This window comes from Capra hircus, chromosome 3 (genome assembly GCF_001704415.2).
Source record: "Capra hircus breed San Clemente chromosome 3, ASM170441v1, whole genome shotgun sequence".
Taxonomy (NCBI): Eukaryota; Metazoa; Chordata; class Mammalia; order Artiodactyla; family Bovidae; genus Capra; species Capra hircus.
The window spans coordinates 99,142,401-99,166,936 of record NC_030810.1 but is presented as its reverse complement, the minus strand read 5'-3'; the positions used below and the strand labels follow the sequence as shown (position 1 = coordinate 99,166,936).

Below are 24,536 nucleotides of genomic sequence, written 5' to 3'. Positions count from 1 at the left end.
TGCTATGGACCTTATTTAGTCAGCTACCTCTTAGATATGTTCTGTAGAAACTAAATGCAATATTCAGTATGGCAAGGATGAGGGTGCTGAGCTAAAGGTATACAACTGTCTAACTGTCTAAAGGCCAGTCTAACTAGACTAAAAAATTAGTCTAATTTTTAAAGGCCAGAGGGCTTTTAAATTATTGACAGTGCTGGAGGGCTGCTTGGAGTAGGCAGTGACTACAATCATGTAAGCTCAAACTGGATAACTGATTTGCTGGTCATATTCCTATCCCTTCTCTGCCACTTGGCACCCTATACCCCATATTCATTCTAATCCTCCTACCCTCTCCACCCTCCCCACCTTCTCGCCACACTCCAACACCCTACCCCCATCAACACTCCTGGAATTTTGGACTTAGCTATTTTTAAAACAGTCAACTCAGTAGCCACCTCCCTCCCCCGCTCAGCTGTCCAGTACTCCGGCCAGCCATCTAGTCCCCCTTCCCCCCACACCAGACCTTCTCTGGTTCCCTGACCTCAGTGAGACTGCAGCCTGTCTGGGGACCTAGGGGAGACATGGAGAAAGAGACGGGGGATCCCCTGGCTGGAGCTGACTGATACAGTAGACAGTCATGGCTGGAGAATTGGATAGCAGACTAATGTTTGACCTCTGGAAACAGTAAGTCAAAATTAATTGCAATTCCTTTAAAAATCTTCTAAATTGAAGTTAGAATCTCATAAAATTATGACATAAACTTGGATGTCTCTGGTGCAAATCTAGGATCTCTTCCATACCAAGGTGCCCCAGTCTCCATTTCTCCTTCTGTCTTAAGCTTTCTGGCCTCTGGCCACTCGAAGTTTAAACCTCCATCTCTCCTCTGGGAGTCTTAGCTGGCTCCTCCTATTACCTCAAGACTTCTGATGAAGTCTCCTTCTTTAGTAGAAGTTTCCTACACCTCCTATTCTGTGGTTTTCTCACCAAGGCCAAATTTAGCTTCAGATGATTAGTCACTGATACCCTCTATCTTGTTCCTATTTATCAGTGCCCTTCACATTGGGCTTCCGAGGGTGAGGCTTACTCCTTGTTGTACATGATTTCTGCCTACAACTCTAGTCCCATCATCTTGTTCTCCTTCCTGCATGACTCTCCCTCAATCATATCCCTAACTCCAGAGAGACTAGTTTGGCAAGAGGGAGTTAGCCCCTCCCCAAGCCTTGTCCTCATCAAAAGACTGACTTCCAAACTTGCAAAGTTAAGATCGATGGAAAGGTAAGATCAATGGAAAGGGTGGTTCTTCAGTCAGATTTGAAGAAAAGTTGACTCATGAAGAAGAAATGTTGACTCATAACAGACAAATATTGATTTGCATGCTTGGTTTGCATCCATTGTTCCATGAGACAGAGGGATAATTTTAGCTCTCTACAGTAGATGAAAGAGACTGGTTCCCTTTTCATTTGAATACTGATTCCAGAGATGGGATGTGTATCCCACCCTTACTCCTCCTTACTGAAAATTCTGACACAAAGGAGGAAAATCAATGAATGACCTCTGGAGGGTGTCCCCTCCTGATGGGGAAGGGTGAATAAGAGGTAGTCTCTGATGTATTTTCAGATCCTAATTCTGTTGGGGAGCCCACATAACTGAGATCTGATCTATCCACATGATTCCTCTTTTTGACATTTCTGCTGTTTGGTAGCTCAGAATGGGGCAATACCGTGGACTCTGCCCTCCGAGTCCACTCAACCTTTCTTCCACCCCCACCTAGGGGTATTGCATAAGGGGCCTGAAAGTGGTCACAAAAGCAGGGCACAGAGGCTTAACAGCCTTGTGTTTAGTTCAGGGAGACCCATTTCCCCTAAACTCCAGTTAGCTCATTCTTTTCTTGATCTTCCCAGATTCTCTTCACATCATTCTGAACAATCTTCAACTCTTCTCTTCCCCATGCCCAGCCACATTTCTTTTTTCAGTCCCTTACAGGACGTCCGGTCAAAATTCACTAGGTAGGAGGGTCATCAGCTGGAAAGAACCGGAACCTGGGGGGACCTGGCTGGATAGGTATGGGGGATCCAGGCCAGTGCCCTAGTCCCTGGTCCCCCCATGGCAGTCCCCCAACTCTAAGCATTCTCACTCTCCTGCTGCTCCTCTGTGGACATGGTAAGGAAGGGTTAGGTAAGGCTTTGGGGGATCTAGGGGGTAGGCTGCTATGTAGGGGTGGGCATGTGAGCTTGGGTGAATGAGCTGAGATGGGTGCTGAGGGGTCCCAGTCACTCGCCCCACTCTCAAATAGGTATATTTTATTCACCATTCAACTTGGGGAAGGGCACTGGGAAAGCCCTTGATCCACAGGCAGGAGAGATCTAGCAGGGCTTACCCATCTTTAGCAAGACTGAATGAGGACAAGACTAGGAAGCTGGGGGCTGGCGGCTGGGGACTGGGAATTGGGGGAGGCTCTCAGTTGGGTTTTAGGATCCGCTGCTATCCCCCCATGAGACCTGGGAGAATTATGGTTGAGGTTGCGCGGGGATTGGGGGACCAGCTCACACTCCTCTCTCCCTTCCGCCCTCAGCTTATTCTCAATGCAAGATCCTCCGCTGCAATGCTGAGTATGTATCTTCCACTCTGAGCCTTAGAGGTGGGGGTTCACCAGGAGCCCTTCGAGGAGGAGGCCGAGGTGGAGGGGTGGGCTCCAGCGGTCTCTGCCGAGCCCTCCGCTCCTACGCGCTCTGCACTCGGCGCACAGCCCGCACCTGCCGCGGGGACCTCGCCTTCCATTCTGCTGTGCACGGCATCGAAGACCTGATGATTCAGCACAACTGCTCCCGCCAGGGCCCCACGGCCCCTCCCCCACCCCGAGGCCCCGTCTTTCCGGGCGCAGGCCCGATCCGCGCCTCTGGCTCCCCAGCCCCGGACCCCTGTGACTATGAAGGCCGGTTTTCCCGGCTGCACCGACAACCCCCAGGCTTCTTGCACTGCGCCTCCTTCGGGGACCCTCACGTGCGCACCTTCCATCACCACTTTCACACGTGCCGTGTCCAAGGAGCTTGGCCCTTGCTGGATAATGACTTCCTCTTTGTCCAGGCCACCAGCTCCCCTGTGGCACTGGGGGCCAACGCCACCACCACCCGGAAGGTCAGGGACTCAACTGCTCCTCCATGGTCACCCCAGGGTTCCACTCCCATGCCAACCCCACTACTTTTCAGCAGTGCAGCTCTATTCCCTTTCCTCCTGAACCACTCTCACATCTTGAATCACTCCCTCCTACCGAACACTTGCTCCTGTAAATCACTTTCCCTCCGTGGGAATTTCACTCCAATGCAGAAAAGAGCTGGGGAGAGGAAAGTTGAGAAGCTCTGGGTTGAGAAGTTACAGAAAGGAAACTTCCTTCTCCTATGGGAGCAGCTGAAGTTGAGCCCAAACAGGAAGGAAAGGGATGGAGCAGGGATGAAATAGTATTGGAACATAAAGACAGGATCAAGGAGTGAGGACCGTGATAAGCCTTGCATCTCTGCTGGGATCAGATCCCTGATTATGTACAATAATGAGGCCTAGTTGATGGAAGAGGGGAGGGTTGCACTGAGCCCCAAATAAACTGTTTTCCCTCTTGCCCTTACAGCTCACCATTATATTTAAGAACATGCAGGAATGCATTGATCAGAAGGTCTACCAGGCTGAGGTGGACAACCTTCCCGCGGCCTTTGAAGATGGTTCTATCAATGGAGGTGATCGACCTGGGGGCTCAAGTTTGTCCATTCAGACTGCTAACCCTGGGAGCCATGTGGAGATCCGAGCTGCCTACATTGGCACAACTATAATCATTCGGCAGACAGCTGGGCAGCTCTCCTTCTCCATCAGAGTAGCAGAGGATGTGGCCAGGGCCTTCTCAGCTGAGCAGGACCTGCAGCTCTGTGTTGGCGGATGCCCTCCAAGTCAGCGACTCTCACGCTCAGTGCGTAGTCGTCGGGGAACTATAACCATAGATACTGCCCGACAGCTGTGCAAGGAAGGGCTGCCGGTTGAAGACGCTTACTTTCATTCCTGTGTCTTTGATGTTTTAATCTCCGGTGACCCTAACTTTACTGTGGCAGCTCAGGCAGCTCTGGAGGACGCCCGAGCCTTCCTGCCAGACTTGGAAAAACTACACCTCTTCCCCTCAGATGCTGGGGTTCCTCTTTCCCCAGCAACCTTCCCAGCTCCACTTCTTTCTGGGCTCTTCGTTCTGTGGCTTTGCATTCAGTAACCAGGCCAGCATTCAGTAACCATGATGGGTCTAGAAGTGATTTGAGGATAGAGATTGGCAAGGGAGAACGTAAGAATCATTGAAGGGAAACAATGAGGGTAAGAAACACATGAAACAATAACTTTTTTCCAGAGTGAGAGAAGGCTGCAGTCTAGGGTTGAAATGATCACAGCATAAGGATTTTGGGCAAGGTTTCTGCATTCCAGACTTCAGTAGGGGCTCTTCACTAATTTTCCAAGTCTTGTTAACAGGAAACAAATTGTTCTAGTCCATCTCCTCCTGAGATCACCCCTACAAGCTTAGAGGTTATGGGGTCCTGAGGATCAGTAGAAAAATCAGTAGAAAACTTAAGGGTTGAGACTTTTAATAGAGAAGAACTGAAAGAGGAAGACATGATCATCACCCATCAGAAACTCAAAATCGAATGATATTTTCTCTTGGAAGGTAGAAAGAGGAGGAAATGATGAGGAAAAGAATCTATTTGATAAGTATAATGTGGGTAAGATGTGTTCTGCTTTCTTGGTTCATAAATGAAGTGGGAGTTGTTTGGATTTTTGGTGAAGAGAATCTCTGTCTTTGGAGAATGACACAGGTAGGAAAGAAGCTATCATCCCCAACCCTAACTAATCTGATATTAAAGCTATGGAGTCTTCACATTGTTGTCTATGTTGAATCTCTTTACAGACGCTTAAGATGGCATAAAGTCAATGTGTTCACTCCACTGAAAGAGGGCTCAAAACCGTGAGATATTGTTCTGCCTTCAGGAAGTTTACAGGCTATTAGGGAGACAAACTGACTTACATGAAGGAGTGATGAGTGTGTAATTATTCACTAAATTCCATGATATTGTGAATTCAAATGGGAAGATGATTGAGAAGAACTCAAGAAATAATAAATAATAAGAGGTAATAGAGTAGATGAGATCTGAAGTGACCTTTGAAGACTGGGTAAGATTGGATTTGAATTAAGGATCTTCCAGGCAGGGGAAACCATCTAGACATTCAGATTCATGATTCAGTGAAGAAAGCAGCAAAACTCAAATGAAGTAGATGAGAAGTAAGGGCTAGATGGATAGAAGCCAGATTATGAAGTGCCTTGAAAGTGGGGCCAAGGAGTTTAAATTCAATTAACAGCTAACAGTTATTGAGAGCTTAAAACCTGCCAGGCCATTTTCTAAACAATTTAAAATTATTAATTCATCTAATACTCACAACTCTCTAAGGGAGGTAACTTTCTTATCTCTACTGTTATATAAGGAAAATGAGGTACAGGAAGACTAAGCAATTTTTCCATAGTAACACAGCTTACAAATGGTAGAGCTAGAAACTGAACCCAGAGAATTTGGCTTCGGAGACTTAACTTAATCTCAACACTACACTGTTCTGTCAAGGAAACAGCCATTGAAGATTTTAATTGTGGATGAGGCAGGGAAAGGGAGCTGCAGGCAGTGGCTGCCATCACAAAAACTATTTTCTTCTTCTGTCATATGAAACCCAAAAGGGAGAGCTGGAAAGTAGGGGGAAGCCCCAAATAGAAGGAATCTAATTTGAAGAAGAAAAGAAAATAGAAGCTGTTCTAGTCCAGGATGTTCTAAAGTAACAGTGCTTTACTCTTCCCTCTTCTCTCAGTGTCACCCATCTAACCTTTATATTGGTTAACTCCCCAGGACACACATATACACCAGCCAGTGCTTACCAGACAGAGCGTCCTTTTGGTCTGCTCTTTTAAATTTCTTTTGCAATTCTTTATCTTCTATTCCTGACTCACTATCTTCTCTAAAGACCGCAGCCACTCTGCCATTCCCACAAAGCACAGTCTCTTTACTTTTAAAGATGACCTGCCTCCCTGGTGGCTCAGATGGTAAAGAATCTGCCTGTAAGATACGGGTTTAATCCCTGGGTCAGGAAGATGCCCTGGAGGAGGAAATGGCAACCCACTCCAGTATTCTTGCCTGGAGAATTCCATGGACAGAGGAGCCTGGTGGGTTACAGTCCGTGGGGTCACAGAGAGTTGAATGTGACTAAGACACTTAGATAATCCAGAAAACAATCTGTTCTAATGGAAGAAAATTAGAGGAAACATATCCATTGCTGTTCTCACTTACAGATAACTTAGGCATTTTAATTCAAAACATCTTTTTGAGAAACTGCTCTTTATATTGGTTAACTCAAAAGAGTACATAACTTCATTTCTCAAAATTCCCTTGTGGGAATTTCAAGTAGGTTAAGAAGAATTTCATAGGGGAGTGAGATTCCAATTGGGGAGTGAGATTCTTTTATGGCACCTGTCATTTGCTTCATTTGCCCAAACTCAGGGTTAACCCTATTATCAATGGAATATTTAAAAATGAGTAGTTCAAAATAAGTACATGAAAAAATGTTCAACATCATTACTTATCATGGAAATGCAAATCAAATTTGAAAAACAAGGAGAAAACGCTACATAACCACTGGAATGGTTCAAATTAAAAAGACTGATCATATCAAGTGTTGGCAAATTGTGAAGCTCTGACATGCTATTGGTGAGAATGTAAATTAGTACTACTACTTTGTAAAATTTTTGGCAGTTTCTTCACAAGTTAAGCATAAACTTACCACACACTCTAAACAGTCCACCTCTAAGTATTTATCCAAGAGAAAGGATAAAGACTTGTATACAATACCACTCAGCAATAAAGTGAAATAAACTACTGATACACACAATAATAGGATGAATCTCAAAATAAGAATGTAAGCGAAAGAAGCCAAACAACAACAAAAAGAGTACATACTGTATGTTTCCATTTGTATGAAATTATAAAAAGTGTAAACCAATATATACTGAGAGAAAAAAGATCAGTGGTTGCCTGTGGATGGTCAGGGAAGGGAGAGAGGGATGGTTTACAAAGACACATGAGGAAATTGGAATAGAATGTTCATTATCTTGATTGTGGCAAAGATTTCAAAAATCATGAAACTATACACTTCAAATATGTGCTGTTTATCAAACATTAGTACATCTAATAAACGTGTAAGTAAAATAAATAGGTAGCCGATCTTTCCCTCTTCCTTTGGTGGGTCAGTCAAAGGAAAGACCATTGTATGAAAAGGAAGATTATAACAGAATTTCCTTCTTCTAGGAAAACACAGGAAAGAAGAGGATGACAAGGCAAAGAAAGAGAGCATTTAGTGACTTCCCTGCTGGTCCAGTGGTTATGACTTTGCCTTCTAGTCCCGGGGGTGTGGGTTTGATCCCTGATCTGGGAATAAAGATTCCACATCCCTTGGGGCCAAAAAGTAAAACATAAAACAGAAGCAATATTTTAACAACAAAACATAACACAGAAGCAATATTGTAACAAATCCAATAGAGACTTTAAAAATGGTTCACATAAAAAAAAGAAGGAAAGAGAATATTTAAATATTCTATACTCTCTCTTCTATCATAAGGACCATATTCCTTCCTCCAGATTCTCAAGGTCAGGGATCATGGAAAGGACATTTTGTGGTTTAAAAACAAACTGGTGCTTCATTTTTGTCTTTCCACTCCACTAACAGTCAGCAGATGGCGCTGATGACTAAAAAGAATTACCCAGTGGGGCTGGAGCAAGTCTTCAGGAAAAAGAAAATGAATTTCTTAGATTTTAATATGTTGACCAAATGAGAGAAAATATTAATAAGTATTTGACAGAATTGGCATTTCAGAAATAAACTTAATGGAGGCAGGTTCAAGAGGGAGTGGACATATGTATATACTTATGGCTGACTCACGTTGCTGTACGGCAGAAACCAACACAACACTATAAAGCAACTACCCTCTAATTAAAAATAAATTAAAAAAAGAAATAAACTAAATGTAGGTGCATAATAAACTAAATAAATTGCTTAAATAATTATGGGTTCATAACAAATAAAGGGTTGTTCAAGACATGAAACAGTCAAAATATACTACTTGACTCCACAATTGATGTTATTTATAGTGATAATATATAATTAATATAGTCATAATTGAATTGTGGTGCTGGGGAAGACTCTTGGGAGTCCCTTGGACTGCAAGGAGACCAAGACAGTCAATCCTAAAGGAAATCCTGAATATTTATTGCAAGGACTGATGGTAAAGCCCTAATACTTCAGCCACCTGATGCAAAGAGCCAACTCACTGGAAAAGATCTTGATGCTGGGAAAGATTGAAGGCAAAAGGAGAAGAGGGTGGCAGAGGATGAAATAGTTAGATAACATCACCAACTCAATGGACATGAATTTAAGTAAACTCTGGGAGATAGTGAAGGATAGGGAAGCCTGGCATGCTGCAGTCTGTGGGGTCACAAAGAATTGGACACTTAGTGACTAAACAACAACAATAGTGATAATAATGTAAATATTGACTACTGATTTGGCCAAAATTGTGATATAACTCTATCAGGAGGATGAGGTAGGAGGAATGGGAAGGTAGGGATAGGGAGTATGGTGTAAGACACTTAAAATTTCAAATACTGTAGCAAAAAGACAGTATGATATGTCTAATATTGGGCTGCCCTGGTGACTCAGATGGTAAAGAGTCTGCATGCAACACAGGAGATCCGAGTTCTCTCCCTGGGTGGGTAAGATCCCCTGGAGAAGGGAATGGTTATGCACTCCAGTATTCTTGCCTGGAGAATCCTATGGACAGAGGAGCCTGGGGGCTACAGACCAAGGGTCGCAGAGTTAAACATGACTGAGCTACTGACCCTGTGGACTGCAGCACGCCAGGCTTCCCTGTCCTTCACTATCTCCCAGAGTTTGCTCAAATTAGTGTCAATTATTTATAAATTAAGAAATAAAAGAAGAAATATATAATTTAGAAATATGAGAGGCTTCCCTGGTGGTCCAGTGGTTAAGAATCTGCCTTGCAATGCAGGGGACACTGGTTTGAACTCTGGTCTGGGAAGATCCTACATGCCAAGCAACAACTAAGCCTGTGTACCACAACTACTAAAACCCGTGCACCTAGAGCCTGTGCTGCCACTGCAACAAGAAGGCGGTGCACTGCAGCTAGAGAAAGCCCTGTAGCAATGAAGACCCAGCACAGCCAAAATCAACACATTAATTATTAATTAATTCATAAAAAAGAAATATGAAGTATATACCAGATGAAAAAGTTGAAATAATTGAAAGATAAATAATTAGAGTGAACTGAGAACTGCTGTTTTTTTGTGTGTAAGAATTAAAATTATGGGATTTTTGACTAAGTTATATTACATTATTTTGATTTTAAAAAAGAGACCACATTTCTACCTTGGCCAGTCCTGAGTATTTCCCCTTAACTTCTTATACTTGTGGACACCTCCATCATTCTTCAAACCCACCCAACCCCCTTCCTACCCACTTCACCTTACCTTGTATACTTCATGGCAAGTTCCTTCCCACATTTCTTCTCAAGGAAGCAGAGAGAATTTCCATGGTCCAGTAATTGCAGGTTCTCCAAATCAGTGCCAAGAAACTGCAGCAGCACTAAGGAAAGGAAGGAAGGCAGAACATTAGAAAATAATAGGACTTCCTCAGTTTTTCTGCCTACTCCCAAACCAAATTATTCATCATCCCCCTAATAGTTATTAGGAAGAAATAAGTCACATGTGTTTCCTGAGATATAATCTATGCGTGCTTGAAGGGTGGGCTTTGAGAAAGTGAAAGAGAAATCAAGAAATATAATTGGATTCTGCCCCTACTGCAGGGTTACTGTGGAATCATTCTTTGCTACTGGTTCCAAAAGAATCAATCTTTTGAATATCAAGGGTTTTGTGGACTTCCCTGGTGGTATAGCAGATAAGAATCCACCTGCCAATGCAGGGGACACAGGTTCCATCCCTGGTCTGGGAAGATTCCACAAGCCTCGGAGCAACTAAGCCTGTGGGTCTTCACTGTAGAGCCCACAAGCCACAACAACTGAAGCCCATATGCCTAGAGGCCATGCTCTAAAACAAGAGAAGCCAAGGTAATGAGAAGCCTCTGCACTGCAATGAACAGTGGTCCCTGCTTTCCACAACTAGAGAAAGCCCTTGCACAGCAACAAAGGCCCAATAAAAACTGTGTGATTGGTCTTTGATACAGCACTCTTCTTTTGCTTCTACCTATGAGGAACTAGTTAAGTTGAATTTTTAAAAAAATTAATTAGTCTTTCATCCTGCCTTCCAACCTCACCTCACTCCAGCAAAGAATCAAAAAGTCCTTTGCTGAAAGTGTAGCGCCTGAAACAGAAAATGTTCTGCCATGGTTTAATTTTCTATTTATGGAGGTCACTGCCCTGCATCTTGGAGAAGGCAATGACAACCCACTCCAGTACTCTTGCCTGGAAACTCCCATGGACAGAGGAGCCTAGTAGGCTGCAGTCCATGGGGTTGCTAAGAGTCGGACATGACTGAGCAATTTCACTTTCACTTTTCACTTTCACGCATTGGAGAGGGAAATGGCAACCCACTCCAGTGTTCTTGCCTGAAGAATCCCAGGGACGGGGGAGCCTGGTGGGCTGCCGTCTATGGGGTCGCACAGAGTCGGACACGACTGAAGCAACTTAGCAGCAGCAGCAGCCCTGCATCTACCACGACCAAGCCTACAGGGAGAATACCATCATTGCTGGAGAAGAAACCAAAACCAGAAGGACAGGCAATGGGATGGGCTAAATATGTGACATATTAGCTGATCAGGCTAAAATAATCCTACGGATTGACTTTGACCCTTATTTAGAATTTTTGGAACACCTAAACTATGCCAGGCCATAAGACAACATGGCTCCTATCTTTGGGGAACTCAGTTTAGTAGGGAGGAACAAATAAACAGATATATGATTAACATTTATAATATAGAGAAATACATCCAATATGCTATTGAGAACACAAAGAAAGTGACAAATCTGCTTGTAGAAATCAGAGAAATCTTTACAAAGGAGGTGACTTTTTTTTTCTTAAAGGATCAGAGATGTGCTAGTGGCAAGATTTTCAAACCATAAATTAGACGAATTTCATCCTAGTTCTGTGAATTAAGCAAGCCTCTTGAGCTCTCTATATTGCAATATTCCTTTCTGCAAAAATATCTGCCTATCCGGTGAGAATCAAATGTTTGTGTAATTGCTTTATAACACACATGTGTATTTAGCTGTATGTACACTTTAAAATGCATTAACACAGAAAGTTCTCTGAAATGGATGAAAAACAGAAAACTGTTTTAATATGTAATTCCTTCCTTTCAGTCATAAACACCTTCCTCTGCTCCTTCTCGAGATCAAAAAATCATCTTCCTCACTCAGGGAGCTGTCTGGTCAAGTTTCTAGTCTCAGAAACACTTCTGTGTGGACCAAGGATCTCGATTTTGTTGTTGTTGTTCAGTTCGCTCAGTCGTGTCCAACTCTTTGAGACGCCATGGACTGCAGCACTCCAGGCTTCCCTGTCCTTCACCATCTCCCAGAGTTTGCTCAAACTCATGTCACTGAGTCAGTGATGCCATCCAACCATCTCGTCCTCTGTCGTCCCCTCCTCCTCCTGCCTTCAATTTTTCCCAGCATCAGGGTCTTTTCTAATAAGTCAGCTCTTTGCATCAGGTAGCCAAAGTATTGGAGCTTCAGCATGAGTCCTTCCAATGAATATCCAAGATTGATTTCCTTTAGGATTGACTGGTTTGATCTCCTTGCAGTCCAAGGGACTCTCAAGAGTCTTCTTCAACACCACAGTTCAAAAGCATCATTTCAATTCTATGCCACTTAGGTTTGTCATAGCTTTTCTTCCAAGGAGCAAGCCTCTTTTAATTTCATGGCTGCAGTCACCATCTGCAGTGATTCCGGAGCCCAAGAAAATAGTCTGTCACTGTTTGCACTGTTTCTCCATCTATTTGCCATGAAGTGATGGGACCAGACACCATGATCCTAGTTTTTTGAATGCTGAGTTTTAAGACAGCTTTTTTACTCACCTCTTTCACCTTCATCAAGAGGCTCTTTAGTTCCTCTTCGCTTTCTGCCATAGGGTGGTGTCATTTGCATATCTGAGGTTGTTGATATTGCTCCCAGCAATCTTAATTCTGGCTTGTGTTTCATCCAGCCCGGGATTTCTCATGAGGTACTCTGCATATAAGATTAAATAACCAGGGTGACAATATACAGCCTTGACGTACTCCTTTCTCAATTTGGAACCAGTCCATTGTCCCATGTCTGGTTTTAATTGTTGCTTCTTGACCTGCATACAGGTTTCTCAGGAGGCAGGTAAGCTGGTCTGGTATTCCCATCTCTTTAAGAATTCTACAGTTTGTGGAACTTCCCTGGCGGTGAAGTGGTTAAGACTCTGTGCTTCCACTGCAAGGGGTGCAGGTTCAATCCCTGGTCAGGGAACTAAGATCCCACATGCCATGCAGCAAGGCCAAAAAATAAATAAAAATAATTAAAAAAAAAAAAAAAAAGAATTCTACAGTTTGTCCTGATCCATACAGTCAAAGACTTTAGCATAGTCAGTGAAACAGACGATCTCGATAGTACTTTATCCACTGGGTGGCAGGGCTGAGCCAACTGGATTACAGAATTGTGTAAGAAAGAACTTCTCAGAAAAGGGGAAGTTGGGTTAAGGACAAAATGTCCCATCTCCCTCATTTTTATAAACATCAGTACAGTCCAACTTTCCCTCATAGGAAAACAAACCATCACCTCTCACCACCTCACCACCCTTGCTCTATACATAACTGGGCCATAGGCTTTGAGGAAGAGGGACTGGTTATGTTCAAGTGTAGCAGAAGGAACCGAGATTAGGTTTCTTATAGTTAATAAGATACAGTACTAGGTTCTGAATTAGTGGCATATTCTATTGCAAAGATATATCCCAATCTATCAATTTAATTTATATTTAATAACCTATTTTCTCTATGAAATGTACTTTTCTAGATGCTATGAAGAATAAACATATTTAAAAGGACACAGATCCTGCTCTCTAGGAATTCATTCCATAGGACAAAAAAGAAACTTTACATGTAAATTCCATATAAGAAATAGTTTAAAAATATGGAATGGAGTATTCAAAGAGAATGGAATTCTATTTGGTTATAAGGTGAGAGATAAAGGGATTTGGGAATCAGGAAAGGTTTCATAGAGGAAAAGTTATTTGGCTGTCTACTGAAGAGTGGGTTCAGTTCAGTTCAGTTCAGTCGCTCAGTCATGTCCGACTCTTTGCGACCCCATGAATCGCAGCAGGCCAGGCCTCCCTGTCCATCACCATCTCCCGGAGTTCACTCAGACTCATGTCCATCAAGTCCGTGATGCCATCCAGCCATCTCATCCTGGGTCGTCCCCTTCTCCCCCTGCCCCCAATCCCTCCCAGCATCAGACTCTTTTCCAATGAGTCAACTCTTCACATGAGGTGTCCGAAGTAGGATTTAAAAAAGTAGAGATGGGGAGGAAAGTCGGGCATTCCAGGTAGAGAGAAAAGTATAAGCAAATGCAGAGAAGGATATATTAAGGGAACACGGTGTACTCAGGTTTGGCTGAGGAGTAGAGTACATTTCTGAGGAAGTAGTGGGAAATGAGACTGGAAAGTTTAGTTGAGGTCACTTTGTGAAGGCTTTAAATACTAGGTTGAAGTATTTTAATTTGATTCAGTAAGCAGAGGGTTTGGGAACATCACAGAACAGTTAGGAACTCAACTGTGTAAGATTAATCTAGTTGAGGTTTATGGATTACAGCAGAAAGATCAGTTTAAAACTATCAAAAATAACTTATGCAAAAGTGTTAATAACAAGGATATGAATCAGAGTGATGGCAATAGAGTAAGAAATAACAGCTTCTAGAAAAACAATGGAATGATGGCCTCTTCAGAATCTGGCAATTGACTGAATGTGAGCAATGTCAGAAAAGAAGGAATTGAAGACAGTTTTTAGATTTTATGCCTTGATATCTAGGGGAACATATAATGGTCCCATTAAAAGAAACAAGAGTAAGAAGTGAATTTGAGCACAGGGAGAAGATTATGAATTCTACTAGACAAGTTGAGTTTGATGCCAACTAGAACTTTCAAGACAGGCCAGAGGTTTCCATGAGTGATGTACAGATGGGCAAACTGAACAGCAAAGCCCGAAGACAGAGAAGGAGAGAGCCAAGCAGAAACGCTTTCAGTAGGGGAGAGAAAAAAGGAACTGCTGACAAGGGAGAAAAGGATAAAGTCCAAAAGGACATTTAAATTTACAAAGATGGCAGTTTTAAAATTATATAGAAGTCAAGGGGAATATGGCCTAAAAAATTACCGTGGTTTCCTCTGGAAACTTAAAGAAAACCATTTTAGTGACAGAAGAAGCCAGGCTACAAAGGGACAAGTTTAGCCAACAGATAAAGCTGGTATAAGTTACTCTCTAAAGAAATTTAACAGTAAACAAGAGAAAACATGGGTGATAGCATGAAAAGGGAAAAAAATCTTTTGTATCATAAGGCTACCTTAAGAAATATCTTAAAGGCATCTGCAGTAGTTTTGAACAAATTAATTCACCTCCTCTCTCTATCTTTCCCTGAAGTTGGACAACTCTCAGATCTTCATTCCTTCCTCAACATAGTAGAAAAATAGAGACACCAATAAACATAAAATATGGACTTCAAGATGAGATGATTTCTTTTTCTTTAACAGCTGTTCTGGGTCTTCTAAACTGCTGGGGCTTATCTTTAGTCGAGGCAAGTTGGGGCTACTTACTAGTTGCAGTGCTCAGACTTCTCACTGGAGTGGCTTCTTTTGTTGCAGAATACAGGCTTCAGTAGTTGCAGCTCCTGGGCTCTAGCACACAGGCTCAACAGTGGCCCACAGGCTTAGTTGCTGCAAAGCATGTGGGATCTTCTCAGATCAGGGATCGACCTTGAGTCTGTAACATTGGCAGGCTGATTCTTTCCCACTGAACCACCAGGGAAGACCCAAGATGAGTGTTTTTTAAATTTAGGTATGATTGACATACAACATTATATTAGTTTCAAGTGTACAATCTAATGATTGACATTTAGATATGTTGCAAAATGATCACCACAATAAGCCTAGTTAACATCTGTGATCATATTTAATTACAGGATTTTTTTCTCGTGATGAGAACTTTTAAGATCTACTCTCTTAGCACCTTTCACATAGGCAATATAGCATTATTAACTATAGTCACCATGCTGTGCATTACATCTCTATGACATTTATTTTATGACTGTTAAGTTTATACCTTTTGACTCTCTTCACCCACTTCACCTACTCCCTAACCCAGGCAACCAGCAATCTGTTCAAATGAAGTGGTTTTTTTTGTTGTTGTTGTTGTTGTTGTTAATAATTAAACTGAGAAACAAGAATCTTCAGAAAACAAACTAGAGACAAGATTCTAGATTAAGTGTTAAGAATCCTGAGTTTGGAGAGTGGCTCCACCAGTTACTAGCTATACATCCTAGAGCAAGTCTGCTGCTGCTGCTAAGTTGCTTCAGTCGTGTCCATCTCTGTGTGACCCCACAGACAGCAGCCCACCAGGCTCCCCTGTCGCTGGGATTCTCCAGGCAAGAACACTGGAGTGGGTTGCCATTTCCTTCTCCAAGAGCAAGTCTACTTAACTAAAATAAGAAAGTACCCCTCTTAAAAAAAAAAAAAAAAAGACTGGTAGAGTCCCCTTTAACTTTAATATTTTATGGAAGTAACTCTCTTTAACAAAAAAAATGACTGGTAGAGTCCCCTTTAATTTTAATATTTTATGAGTCTTATCCTAAACCCTTTACAGTGAAGATCAAACAAGAAACCATGTGTTAAAGCACTGAGAAGCAGGACAACACATTAGAAAGAGTACCGACTTAATTTATTTATTTTGGCCACACCACACTCAAGGCATCTTAGTCCCTGACCAGAGTCTAAACCCATACCCTCTGCAGTGGAAGCAGGGATACTTAATGGTTGGGCTGCCAAGAAGTCCTCAGGAGTACCTACTTTAGATCAGACAAACCTGGGTTCAAGATTTTGCTCTACTTACAAATCGGTGACTGCAGGCAAATTACTTAACCCTCTGAGCCTGACTTAACCCTGAGTCACAGAGTTATTGTGAGAATTAAATGAAATAATCTAACCTTAAATCCTTCTAGAACAAGGTGACAGATGAATCTATAAATAAAATATTACTGAGATAATTATGTAAAGGACCTGGTCTATTACAGGTGCTCAGTGACTTGGAAGAATACCTGACGTTGATCAGCCTCAAATGCCACACTCTCTTTTAAACCTTTATTTGTCTCTAAATTAATATTCCCTAGAGGAAAATGGGAAAGATAAAAGGGAAATTTTCAGAGTGGAAATGAAAGTAGTGATTAAAAGGATAAAAAAGGGGGCTATTAGGAACCTTGAGTCTTTAGAGTCCTAGATGTTTATCAGAGCACAAGTTAAGGAAAAGAAATGCAAGCAGCTCCTTGTATTTGATTGGAGCTGAGGGTAGAGGGCACTTCCCTCCCTAGAAGCTTTGGCTTTGCTCAACCACCTCCTGTAAAGCAAACAATTACCGCTTGGTTTCCTATTGATACTGGGGTTGAAGAGGGTGGGGAAGGAACAGGTAAAGATGATCTAATCTGCAAAACTCTTGGATTTAGCCCTCCTTTGCTGTTCCTTACTGGACCTGCTGTCTTCCTCCCTTGCACCCCACAAATGTTTGTACTCTGTTTTCAGGACAGAAGTTTGTAAGATTTTTTTCTTCTTTGGCACAGGAACTGAGAAAAAGAATCAGAAGGCACGTTTTTATCAGAATACCAGGTTATAAGGTGAAAGGTTGTAAACAACTCTGTCCAGGACAACTCCATTTCAGAACATGTCTTGGCTACAGGCCTGGTAGGCAGCAGCTGCCAAAGTGAAATCTTTTTCTGGCATTTAAGGGAACCCAGGCACAAAACAGCACAAACAAGTGGTCTGCACCAAGTTTTGCAAAACGGGAAAGAAAGAAGAAACTGGAGCCCAAGAGAGGGACTTAAAGCAAAAGAGAATGGTATTAAGATTTTTTTAAAAAAAGCAAGTCAGTACTCCATAGCTGTGACCAAGTAAATACTGGCATTCCCCTTTCTCTAAGATGTTCCAAATATATACCACCCTGGTCTGTCACATTCACCTCTCCTCCCTGCCCCTCAACATTTATGCAGTTACACATCACACATTGTTTAATAATATTGTCATTATGTATTTATTTGTCAACATTTTGGTATTTCAGATTTACATACACTTCCACATCTATCAACCTAAAAATTTTCTCAGAAGCTACAATTAAACATTTTAAAATTACTTTAGTGAGAGTCTCACCTTCCCTGCTCTACCTACTTCAACCAATATTGCTGACCAACTAAAAACAACTCAGGCCTTACTGGTTAACTTTCTTAAACAGGGTGCCGCCTCAAAACCACACACCCTAAGGATCAACATGTTCCCCTTTTTGTTCTGGGGGTTGGTCCTGTGGGTGTGTGTTTTCCAGTAGTCTTGATGCCTGATTCTTGAGCTTGCTTAATAGTGCAGTTGGGTTGTAACTTGTTAGCCTTAGGGTGTCAACCCAGTTAGGGTGTGCAAGAGCAAGTAAGAAGGATCCTTCACAGCAGTGAATAGCCATCTTCTTGCTAAGAGGGCAGGATCTCTATATATTCTAATGCTTCTTGTTTACTTCCCCATCTCAGTCTTGGGAACACTGTCTTCCTCTTTCTAGCACAAGAAATGAGGTAATAATCTCCTGATTCTCCAACCCATGGGGAGGAACTCAGGAATCAAAGAAAAAGGAGAAGAATTCCTATATCTGTGCACACAAGTCTTTCTTACTGCATCTCTGAAAAATTTCTCAGGAGTCAGCTCCTAAGGCACCTCACGGCCAGCTAGGGAAAAACCCATCTGACAGAGAGCCAAATAACACAGGATGAAGAGTCAGGGTTTCTTTTAGCTTTAACATACAGGGTGCTAATGATCCTTCTGTCTTTTCTTCCCTTTCTTACCTATTTCTAAACAGTTTAGGGGAAAAAAAAACTTTCCAAAGACTGCAGAATGGTTCCCTCAAACAGAAATACGGCCATCTTTCCCTGACACTTTCCCTCTGACGTTGACAATTTTCCTGCTTTTAACTAACTTGAAGGCTGTGAGGAGTGTGGGCAGCAGATTTAGAGGTGTATCTCTGATTTAGTAAGTTGGAAGGGGGAGGAAGACGAGACAGTTAAAATAACTCAGGAAAAAGATGACTAGAGTGAAGCCTTTTTTTTTTTTTTAAATTACTTTCCTGGAGAAGCAGGGAGTGAGATACTCAGAGCCCAAAGAACACACTTTAACGAAGAGGTAATGAGGTAACTGAGAGAACATAAATAAAGTGTTCCCTAACTCTGCAGATCAGGGACTGAAGAGATGACGGGATAAGTGGCAGGATGTGGATATGCCCGTACTGTACCAGTCCAGAGAACAGAGAGAACCGAGTGGAGGACGCAGGGGCAGAGGCACATGGACCGGAGCCCCCAGCCTGCAGCCCAGGGAGCTAGAAAGGGAGTGGGGGATGGCTAATCAGTCCCATATATTCACTTTGCTGTGACCGCTGAAGAGAGGTTAAAAATTTGTGACAAGTTCTCTTTTCCTTCCCACACAGCCGGGATTTTTTATGGGGGGAGCGGGGAGGAGCAGGGGGTTGTTTGTTGATTTTTGAGAGATGCGGGGCAAGAGAAGGACAAAGCGGATCTTCCTCAACAGTAACGACTGCACTCCCTGTCCTCCGCCCCATCCTCAAGTATTCTTGGAGCTCTGGGATTGTTTTTCACACGACTTGCGATTTGTGAGCCGGGAATAAACAGTCACCTCTAAATTAATTACATTGGCTGAGGTTAGGCATGGAATTCCATCATAAGCACATTTTCCTTTTACCTCAAAATAATAGCTACCACTCCAAAAGCATCCACACCCGTCCTTCGAAGACCACTGGCCTCGGATAGATTTTGGGGTCAGTGAAGCATTCCTTCCTTGGGCACATGGGAAGCCGCCCCATAGCCCCTCCGCCCCCTCCTCCCAGCCCCGCAGCGTAGCACAACAACCGTTTTCCCCGCCAGGAGCACACTGTGTCCACGCGCTGCTGCGACCTCGCTGATTGGTAGGGCTCCTGGTAAACAAGGAGCGGGCAGCCAATGGGAGAGCTGTGCACGAGGGGAGCACGAGCCTCCAGGCCAGCGTTCGCGTGGACCTGCCTGCTGGGCTACTATATAAACCAGTTTCCGGCTCTCAGTTGCAAACTATCGTTTCGTTTTCTGAGGTGGGACGCTTTAAGCCTTCCCGCCGAGATCCGGAGCTGTCCTCCAGCTGTTAGAAAGAAAGAGCTTATTTTTCTTTTGCAATCTCTTGATACAACTCGCGGCTTACATTTTTGGGTGGACGTGTTTTCGAAAATTCAGTAGAGAACTGAAAAGTGAAAAAGTTTTAACTTACAGCAAAAGGTCCTTTGATTGAGAGTTTTGTTTAGTCCTCATTTTTAACTCTTAAGCAGACCCAGCCCAACATGGTGATGTTCAAGAAGATCAAGTCTTTCGAGGTAGTTTTTAACGACCCCGAAAAGGTGTACGGCAGTGGGGAGAAGGTCGCTGGCCGGGTGATAGTGGAAGTGTGTGAAGTCACTCGAGTCAAAGCTGTCAGGATCCTGGCTTGCGGAGTGGCCAAAGTCCTGTGGATGCAGGGATCCCAGCAATGCAAGCAGACGTTGGACTACTTACGCTACGAAGACACGCTTCTCCTGGACGACCAACCAGCTGGTAAGTGACCCAACTATTTGCTGGAGGGTGAAAGCGGATTCAAGAAGAGAATTGATACGGATAAAGCCCACACTGTAGATCCTAAATTGCTCGGGTTGTGGGGTTTGAATTTTGTGTGGCTTCTTTATCTTTTTTAGCTTTAACTTGCTAACCCCTACCCCCACCCCCAAAAAAGGGTGATTTGTGCAACTTCTCAGGGTGCTGTGTTCTGCGGGTGATTCTGAGGGATGTTGACTTAGCTATTGAAAGGTTTTTATGTCTTAATAAATTGCTTGTTCTTTGCTTGCTTCTTGTTTGAGATGATGATAGGTTGAGCCTTTCAGCACTGCAGGGCTTTGCAACTTTTTGCTCAGCGAATGCATCAGAATCTCATTTAAGAACATAAGGGGTTCTGCATTACTCTTGCATGCTGCCCAAGAATTCCTTATTGCATAGAGGCATTTTAAGTATAACAAGAAACCTAGAAGCTTCTCCTTTTTCTCTTCCTTCAGGTGAGAATGAGATGGTGATCATGAGACCTGGAAACAAATATGAATACAAGTTCGGCTTTGAGCTTCCTCAGGGGTAGGTAACTAAATGCATCTGTGATCTTATCTGTCTGTAAAAATCTTCCCCTCTTTTGATCAGTTACTCTTCTTGGAGAGCATTTTTAAGTTGTTTCCTTTTTCTTGATAAAGGCCTCTGGGAACATCTTTCAAAGGAAAATATGGGTGTGTGGACTACTGGGTGAAGGCTTTTCTTGATCGTCCCAGCCAGCCAACTCAAGAGACAAAGAAAAACTTTGAAGTGATGGATCTAGTGGATGTCAATACTCCTGATTTACTGGTGAGATTCATTTTAAAAGTCTCTTCTTCTGGGTTTCAGAGATAAGTAGTTAGGTTTTTAGGGCATTAAAGTGAAGCCTGTCAGGGAATCAAGTCCTTAAGTCATCAAGGTGGGAGAGAAAACTACCTACTTTAAGCAGTGGAAAGAGAAGCAGAGAAAGGATCTCTAGAGATTCTCAAAACGTCTTTTTCCACTTCATTCTATATAGGAACCTGTGTCAGCTAAAAAGGAGAAGAAAGTTTCCTGCATGTTCATACCTGATGGGCGGGTGTCTGTCTCTGCACGAATTGACAGAAAAGGATTCTGTGAAGGTAAAAATCTAGTGCTGAAAATGAGAGACCCTTAAAACGGGAACTGTGGGTTTGCGAGTAAGGGCAGGAGGCAGGGACAGATTAAAAGTCATGGATTGCACTGAGCATCAGTTTTCATCTTTCTCATTGCCAGGTGATGAGATTAACATCCATGCTGATTTTGAGAATACGTGTTCCCGCATCGTGATCCCCAAAGCTGCCATTGTGGCCCGCCACACTTATCTTGCCAATGGCCAGACCAAGGTGCTGACGCAGAAGTTATCATCAGTCAGAGGCAATCACATTATCTCCGGAACCTGTGCATCATGGCGTGGCAAGAGCCTTCGAGTGCAGAAGATCAGGCCTTCTATCTTGGGCTGCAATATCCTGCGAGTTGAATATTTCTTACTGGTGAGTGGGTGGATGGGGTTGGAGAAAGAAATTGTTCATTGGTCTAAACGATAGTGGTGTTTCTTCAGATTTCTAACCTAACAAACTGATGTCTTCCTTTCTAGATCTACGTTAGCGTCCCTGGCTCCAAGAAAGTCATTCTTGACCTGCCCCTGGTTATTGGCAGCAGGTCAGGCCTCAGCAGCCGGACGTCCAGCATGGCCAGCCAAACCAGCTCCGAGATGAGTTGGGTAGACCTGAACATCCCAGATACCCCAGAAGGTGAGCCAGACACCTGATCTCATTTTTTTCCCTCTGGCCTGGGTGGGTTTGTAAAATTGTGGTTAGGCTTTTCTTGGCTGGGCTTCTTATCTCCATGCTTTCTCTCTCTAGCTCCTCCTTGCTATATGGATAGCATTGCTGAAGATCACCGGTTGGAGAGCCCCACTACTCCTCTGCTAGATGACACAGATGGTTCTCAAGACAGCCCTATTTTTATGTATGCTCCTGAGTTCAGGTTCATGCCACCACCTACTTACTCTGAGGTGAGAATTGTCATTTACCACTACATTTGTCCTAAGCCTTTTATAGGAAGTTAACTTCTTGGGATTGCCAGACTGGACTGTTGTGTTTTTTCTTACCCAAACTAAAATACTCTTTCTTTTCTTCCTCCCAGGTTGATCCCTGCATCCTGAACAACAATGTGCAGTGAGCATGTGGAAGAAAAGAAGCAGTTATACCTACCTGTTTCTTTTCATCTCTCTTCCTGGACTCTTTGATTTTTTAGAGACTCAACAGTCTCCACAGTGGGGTACAGGTCCACCCCAGCCTCTGACTCTCCAGTGTAGGAGGTGATCAGCAGGCAATCTCCTGGGCCTTAAAGGGTGCATACTCGTCCTCAGCCAGTGAGATGATGTGATACAGAGTTTTTTGCTAGATGGGTTTAAAAACACATTAGAAAAAAAACTAAGGCCCATCCCATTTTCTTGAATCTCTTCGAAAATTGAGGCATTTTCAGTAGTTTTGAGTAAGGGGTAGAAATGGCATCCTGGAATGGTGTTCCCACAGTTAAATTGAGGGGATTATATAATAGAGATACTGTTATAACAATAGATCTTGAACCTCTGCCATGTGGAGGAGAGCCAATTTAGCAAACTAAGAAAGTGAAAAGAAAAAATGGTCATGGCCAAAACTTTGGGAAAAGGATATTCTTAAAATCATTGTTCCCCACTGTTTGTACACTTACAGAAAAAGAAAAGCCCTCCAGAATTGATTGGGTTTGGACTCTGGAGCAAGCTTCCCATGTGAATTAAAGGGGAGGAGCTTTAAGTTTCATTGTTTAGAAAGTAGTTTTAATCAGTCATAAAGCAGTAGTAACTGTGCCCCACCAGAGGTCTTAAAAGCCATTTTTAGAGCTTGTTGCACTGTGTTCTCCTGTTGGCAAACATTTTTATGTGGGAGAAATTTTTTTTTTTTCTCGTGTGACTCCTTGGAATTGATTCTGAGGCAATGTCCTTAGCACTTTAGTTTGTGTCAAATTTGGGGTTTTTTCCTTTCTCAGATGTAAGCTAAAACTGGTCTACTATGTCTCTAGGGGTAAGCACAATGACAGGGAAAAAAAAGTGTTCCTGCTTTTGAGACTTTGTCCCAGTGTACGGAATTCTGCATTTCTGACACTGATCACGTGAGAAGGGTTGCTGCTATCAGCCTTGCCCACTGTGACTTCTCCAAACCCAAGGAGGAACCCTAGATAAAGTGCCCCAACACTGTGATGAGAGCATCCAGATGTTGCCATGAGAAACCAGAAGGCAGATCTTCACAGAAGCCCCAAGGGCTCACTTCCTGCCCAGTGTTAGGAGACAGGGTTGTTGACAGCCCCTGTTTCACTGCAGCCTCTAGCACTTGGTCAGTCACTCTCCGCCTTAGCACTTTGTTCACTGTCCTGTGTCAGAGCTCTGAGCTCTATCTACCCTTTTCTGAAAAGGTATGTGGGCTGAAGGTGGTTTCATTTTTTGTTTTTTAATTGTATATCTTTTTGTATGAGAAAAACTATATTTTGTACTTAACCAGATATATTTTTCACCCCAGGTGGGGGTATTCTTTGTAAAAAAAAAGAAAGAAAATAAAAAGTTTTTTAATGGCAAAAAAATGTTTCTCTTCTTGTCTGTAAGATAATATTGATGTTAGTAGAAAATGTGCCTAAAGGAGCTTTCCCCCTTACTTCACAACTCAGATTGTTGAAAACCCTATAGAGAAACCATTTCTTATTGATCCTAAGGACTATGGTCAGAATGGGGGTGAGGAGGGAAGGAATTTGAGCTACATTGTCTTTCGTCCAATTCACTGAAGAACTTCAGTGAATAGTGGGGTCTTCTGGTGGTCTGATCTGGTTTTCTACATCTTTAATTAATCATTACTAAATTTCTTCAGCTTTGGAGTATATAAGGCTTTTTTTGTTTATTTGTTTAATGAGCTCCTGAAATACAGAGAAATGAATTTTTGTAAGGGCATTTGGGAGGAAAGTGTTATGGTACTTTTATTTCTTATTTTGGTTTCATCATAGTTTCTTGCCAGTAAAAATGTGGTTTATATGTAGGAAGACAAAACAGGACTAAAGGATTTTTACAGTTAATGAATATCAAGTTTTTTGAAGACAGCTACCATTTTTTTAAAATCTCTGCAGCTCCTAGAACAATTCCTATCCAGGCACATGATCATAACTCAGTAAATGTTTGCTGAACATTCAAATCCACCTTCCTCCTTAGGGTATGGTTTACAGTTCCTGTTACTTCTTTGTAGAGTAATAACAACAGATTGATACCACAACTCCACCTCTAATTGAAATGATTATTATTCCTAAAGGAGTGACTTACAGTGATAAACCCTGAGATGGCAGAGGTTAACATACTTTCTGATTTCTGTTTCATTTAAACTTCTGCAGACAAATTTAGTCTTAGCCTTTATTGGGAGAGGGGTGTTGGCTTTTCTGTGGATCTCCACATAGTAATTCCCAACTTCAGACTCCTGAAAGTTCATTAAAAACGAAAGTGTTAGTTCAGTTGTGTCTGACTCTTTATGACCCCATGGGTTGTAGCCCA

At 42.7% G+C, this 24,536-nt stretch overlaps 2 protein-coding genes across 7 annotated transcripts; both read left to right on the top strand.

Moving 5' to 3' along the window:
- HFE2 (hemochromatosis type 2 (juvenile)) lies at window positions 484–4,876 on the top strand. Of its 6 annotated transcripts, none has more exons than XM_005677729.3 (4): window positions 484–663; window positions 1,953–2,139; window positions 2,552–3,114; window positions 3,599–4,876. In XM_005677729.3, the coding sequence occupies exons 2-4, from the start codon at window positions 2,043–2,045 to the stop codon at window positions 4,220–4,222; spliced, it is 1,284 nt and encodes a 427-aa protein (XP_005677786.2). In that variant the 5' UTR covers window positions 484–663; window positions 1,953–2,042; the 3' UTR covers window positions 4,223–4,876. The 6 variants fall into 6 exon arrangements, with proteins under 6 accessions (XP_005677786.2, XP_005677787.2, XP_013817914.2 ...); XM_005677730.3 differs by having other exon boundaries at window positions 1,935–2,139; XM_013962460.2 differs by lacking the exon at window positions 1,953–2,139 and having other exon boundaries at window positions 486–663.
- TXNIP (thioredoxin interacting protein) lies at window positions 19,411–23,587 on the top strand. The gene is made up of 8 exons (XM_005677732.3): window positions 19,411–19,933; window positions 20,425–20,497; window positions 20,611–20,758; window positions 20,967–21,069; window positions 21,203–21,459; window positions 21,564–21,720; window positions 21,832–21,983; window positions 22,115–23,587. The coding sequence occupies exons 1-8, from the start codon at window positions 19,684–19,686 to the stop codon at window positions 22,148–22,150; spliced, it is 1,176 nt and encodes a 391-aa protein (XP_005677789.1). The 5' UTR covers window positions 19,411–19,683; the 3' UTR covers window positions 22,151–23,587.

What these genes read in the sequence shown, in the direction of transcription:
- HFE2 (XM_005677729.3), top strand. Translation starts at nt 2,043, where the DNA reads ATGGGGGATCCAGGCCAGTGCCCTAGTCCCTGGTCCCCCCATGGCAGT. An exon ending in GCTGCTCCTCTGTGGACATG is followed by an intron (nt 2,140 to 2,551) that starts GTAAGGAAGGGT and finishes TTCCGCCCTCAG; the next exon opens with CTTATTCTCAATGCAAGATC. An exon ending in ACGCCACCACCACCCGGAAG is followed by an intron (nt 3,115 to 3,598) that starts GTCAGGGACTCA and finishes TTGCCCTTACAG; the next exon opens with CTCACCATTATATTTAAGAA.
- TXNIP (XM_005677732.3), top strand. Translation starts at nt 19,684, where the DNA reads ATGGTGATGTTCAAGAAGATCAAGTCTTTCGAGGTAGTTTTTAACGAC. An exon ending in CCTGGACGACCAACCAGCTG is followed by an intron (nt 19,934 to 20,424) that starts GTAAGTGACCCA and finishes CTCTTCCTTCAG; the next exon opens with GTGAGAATGAGATGGTGATC. An exon ending in CAGAAAAGGATTCTGTGAAG is followed by an intron (nt 21,070 to 21,202) that starts GTAAAAATCTAG and finishes TCTCATTGCCAG; the next exon opens with GTGATGAGATTAACATCCAT.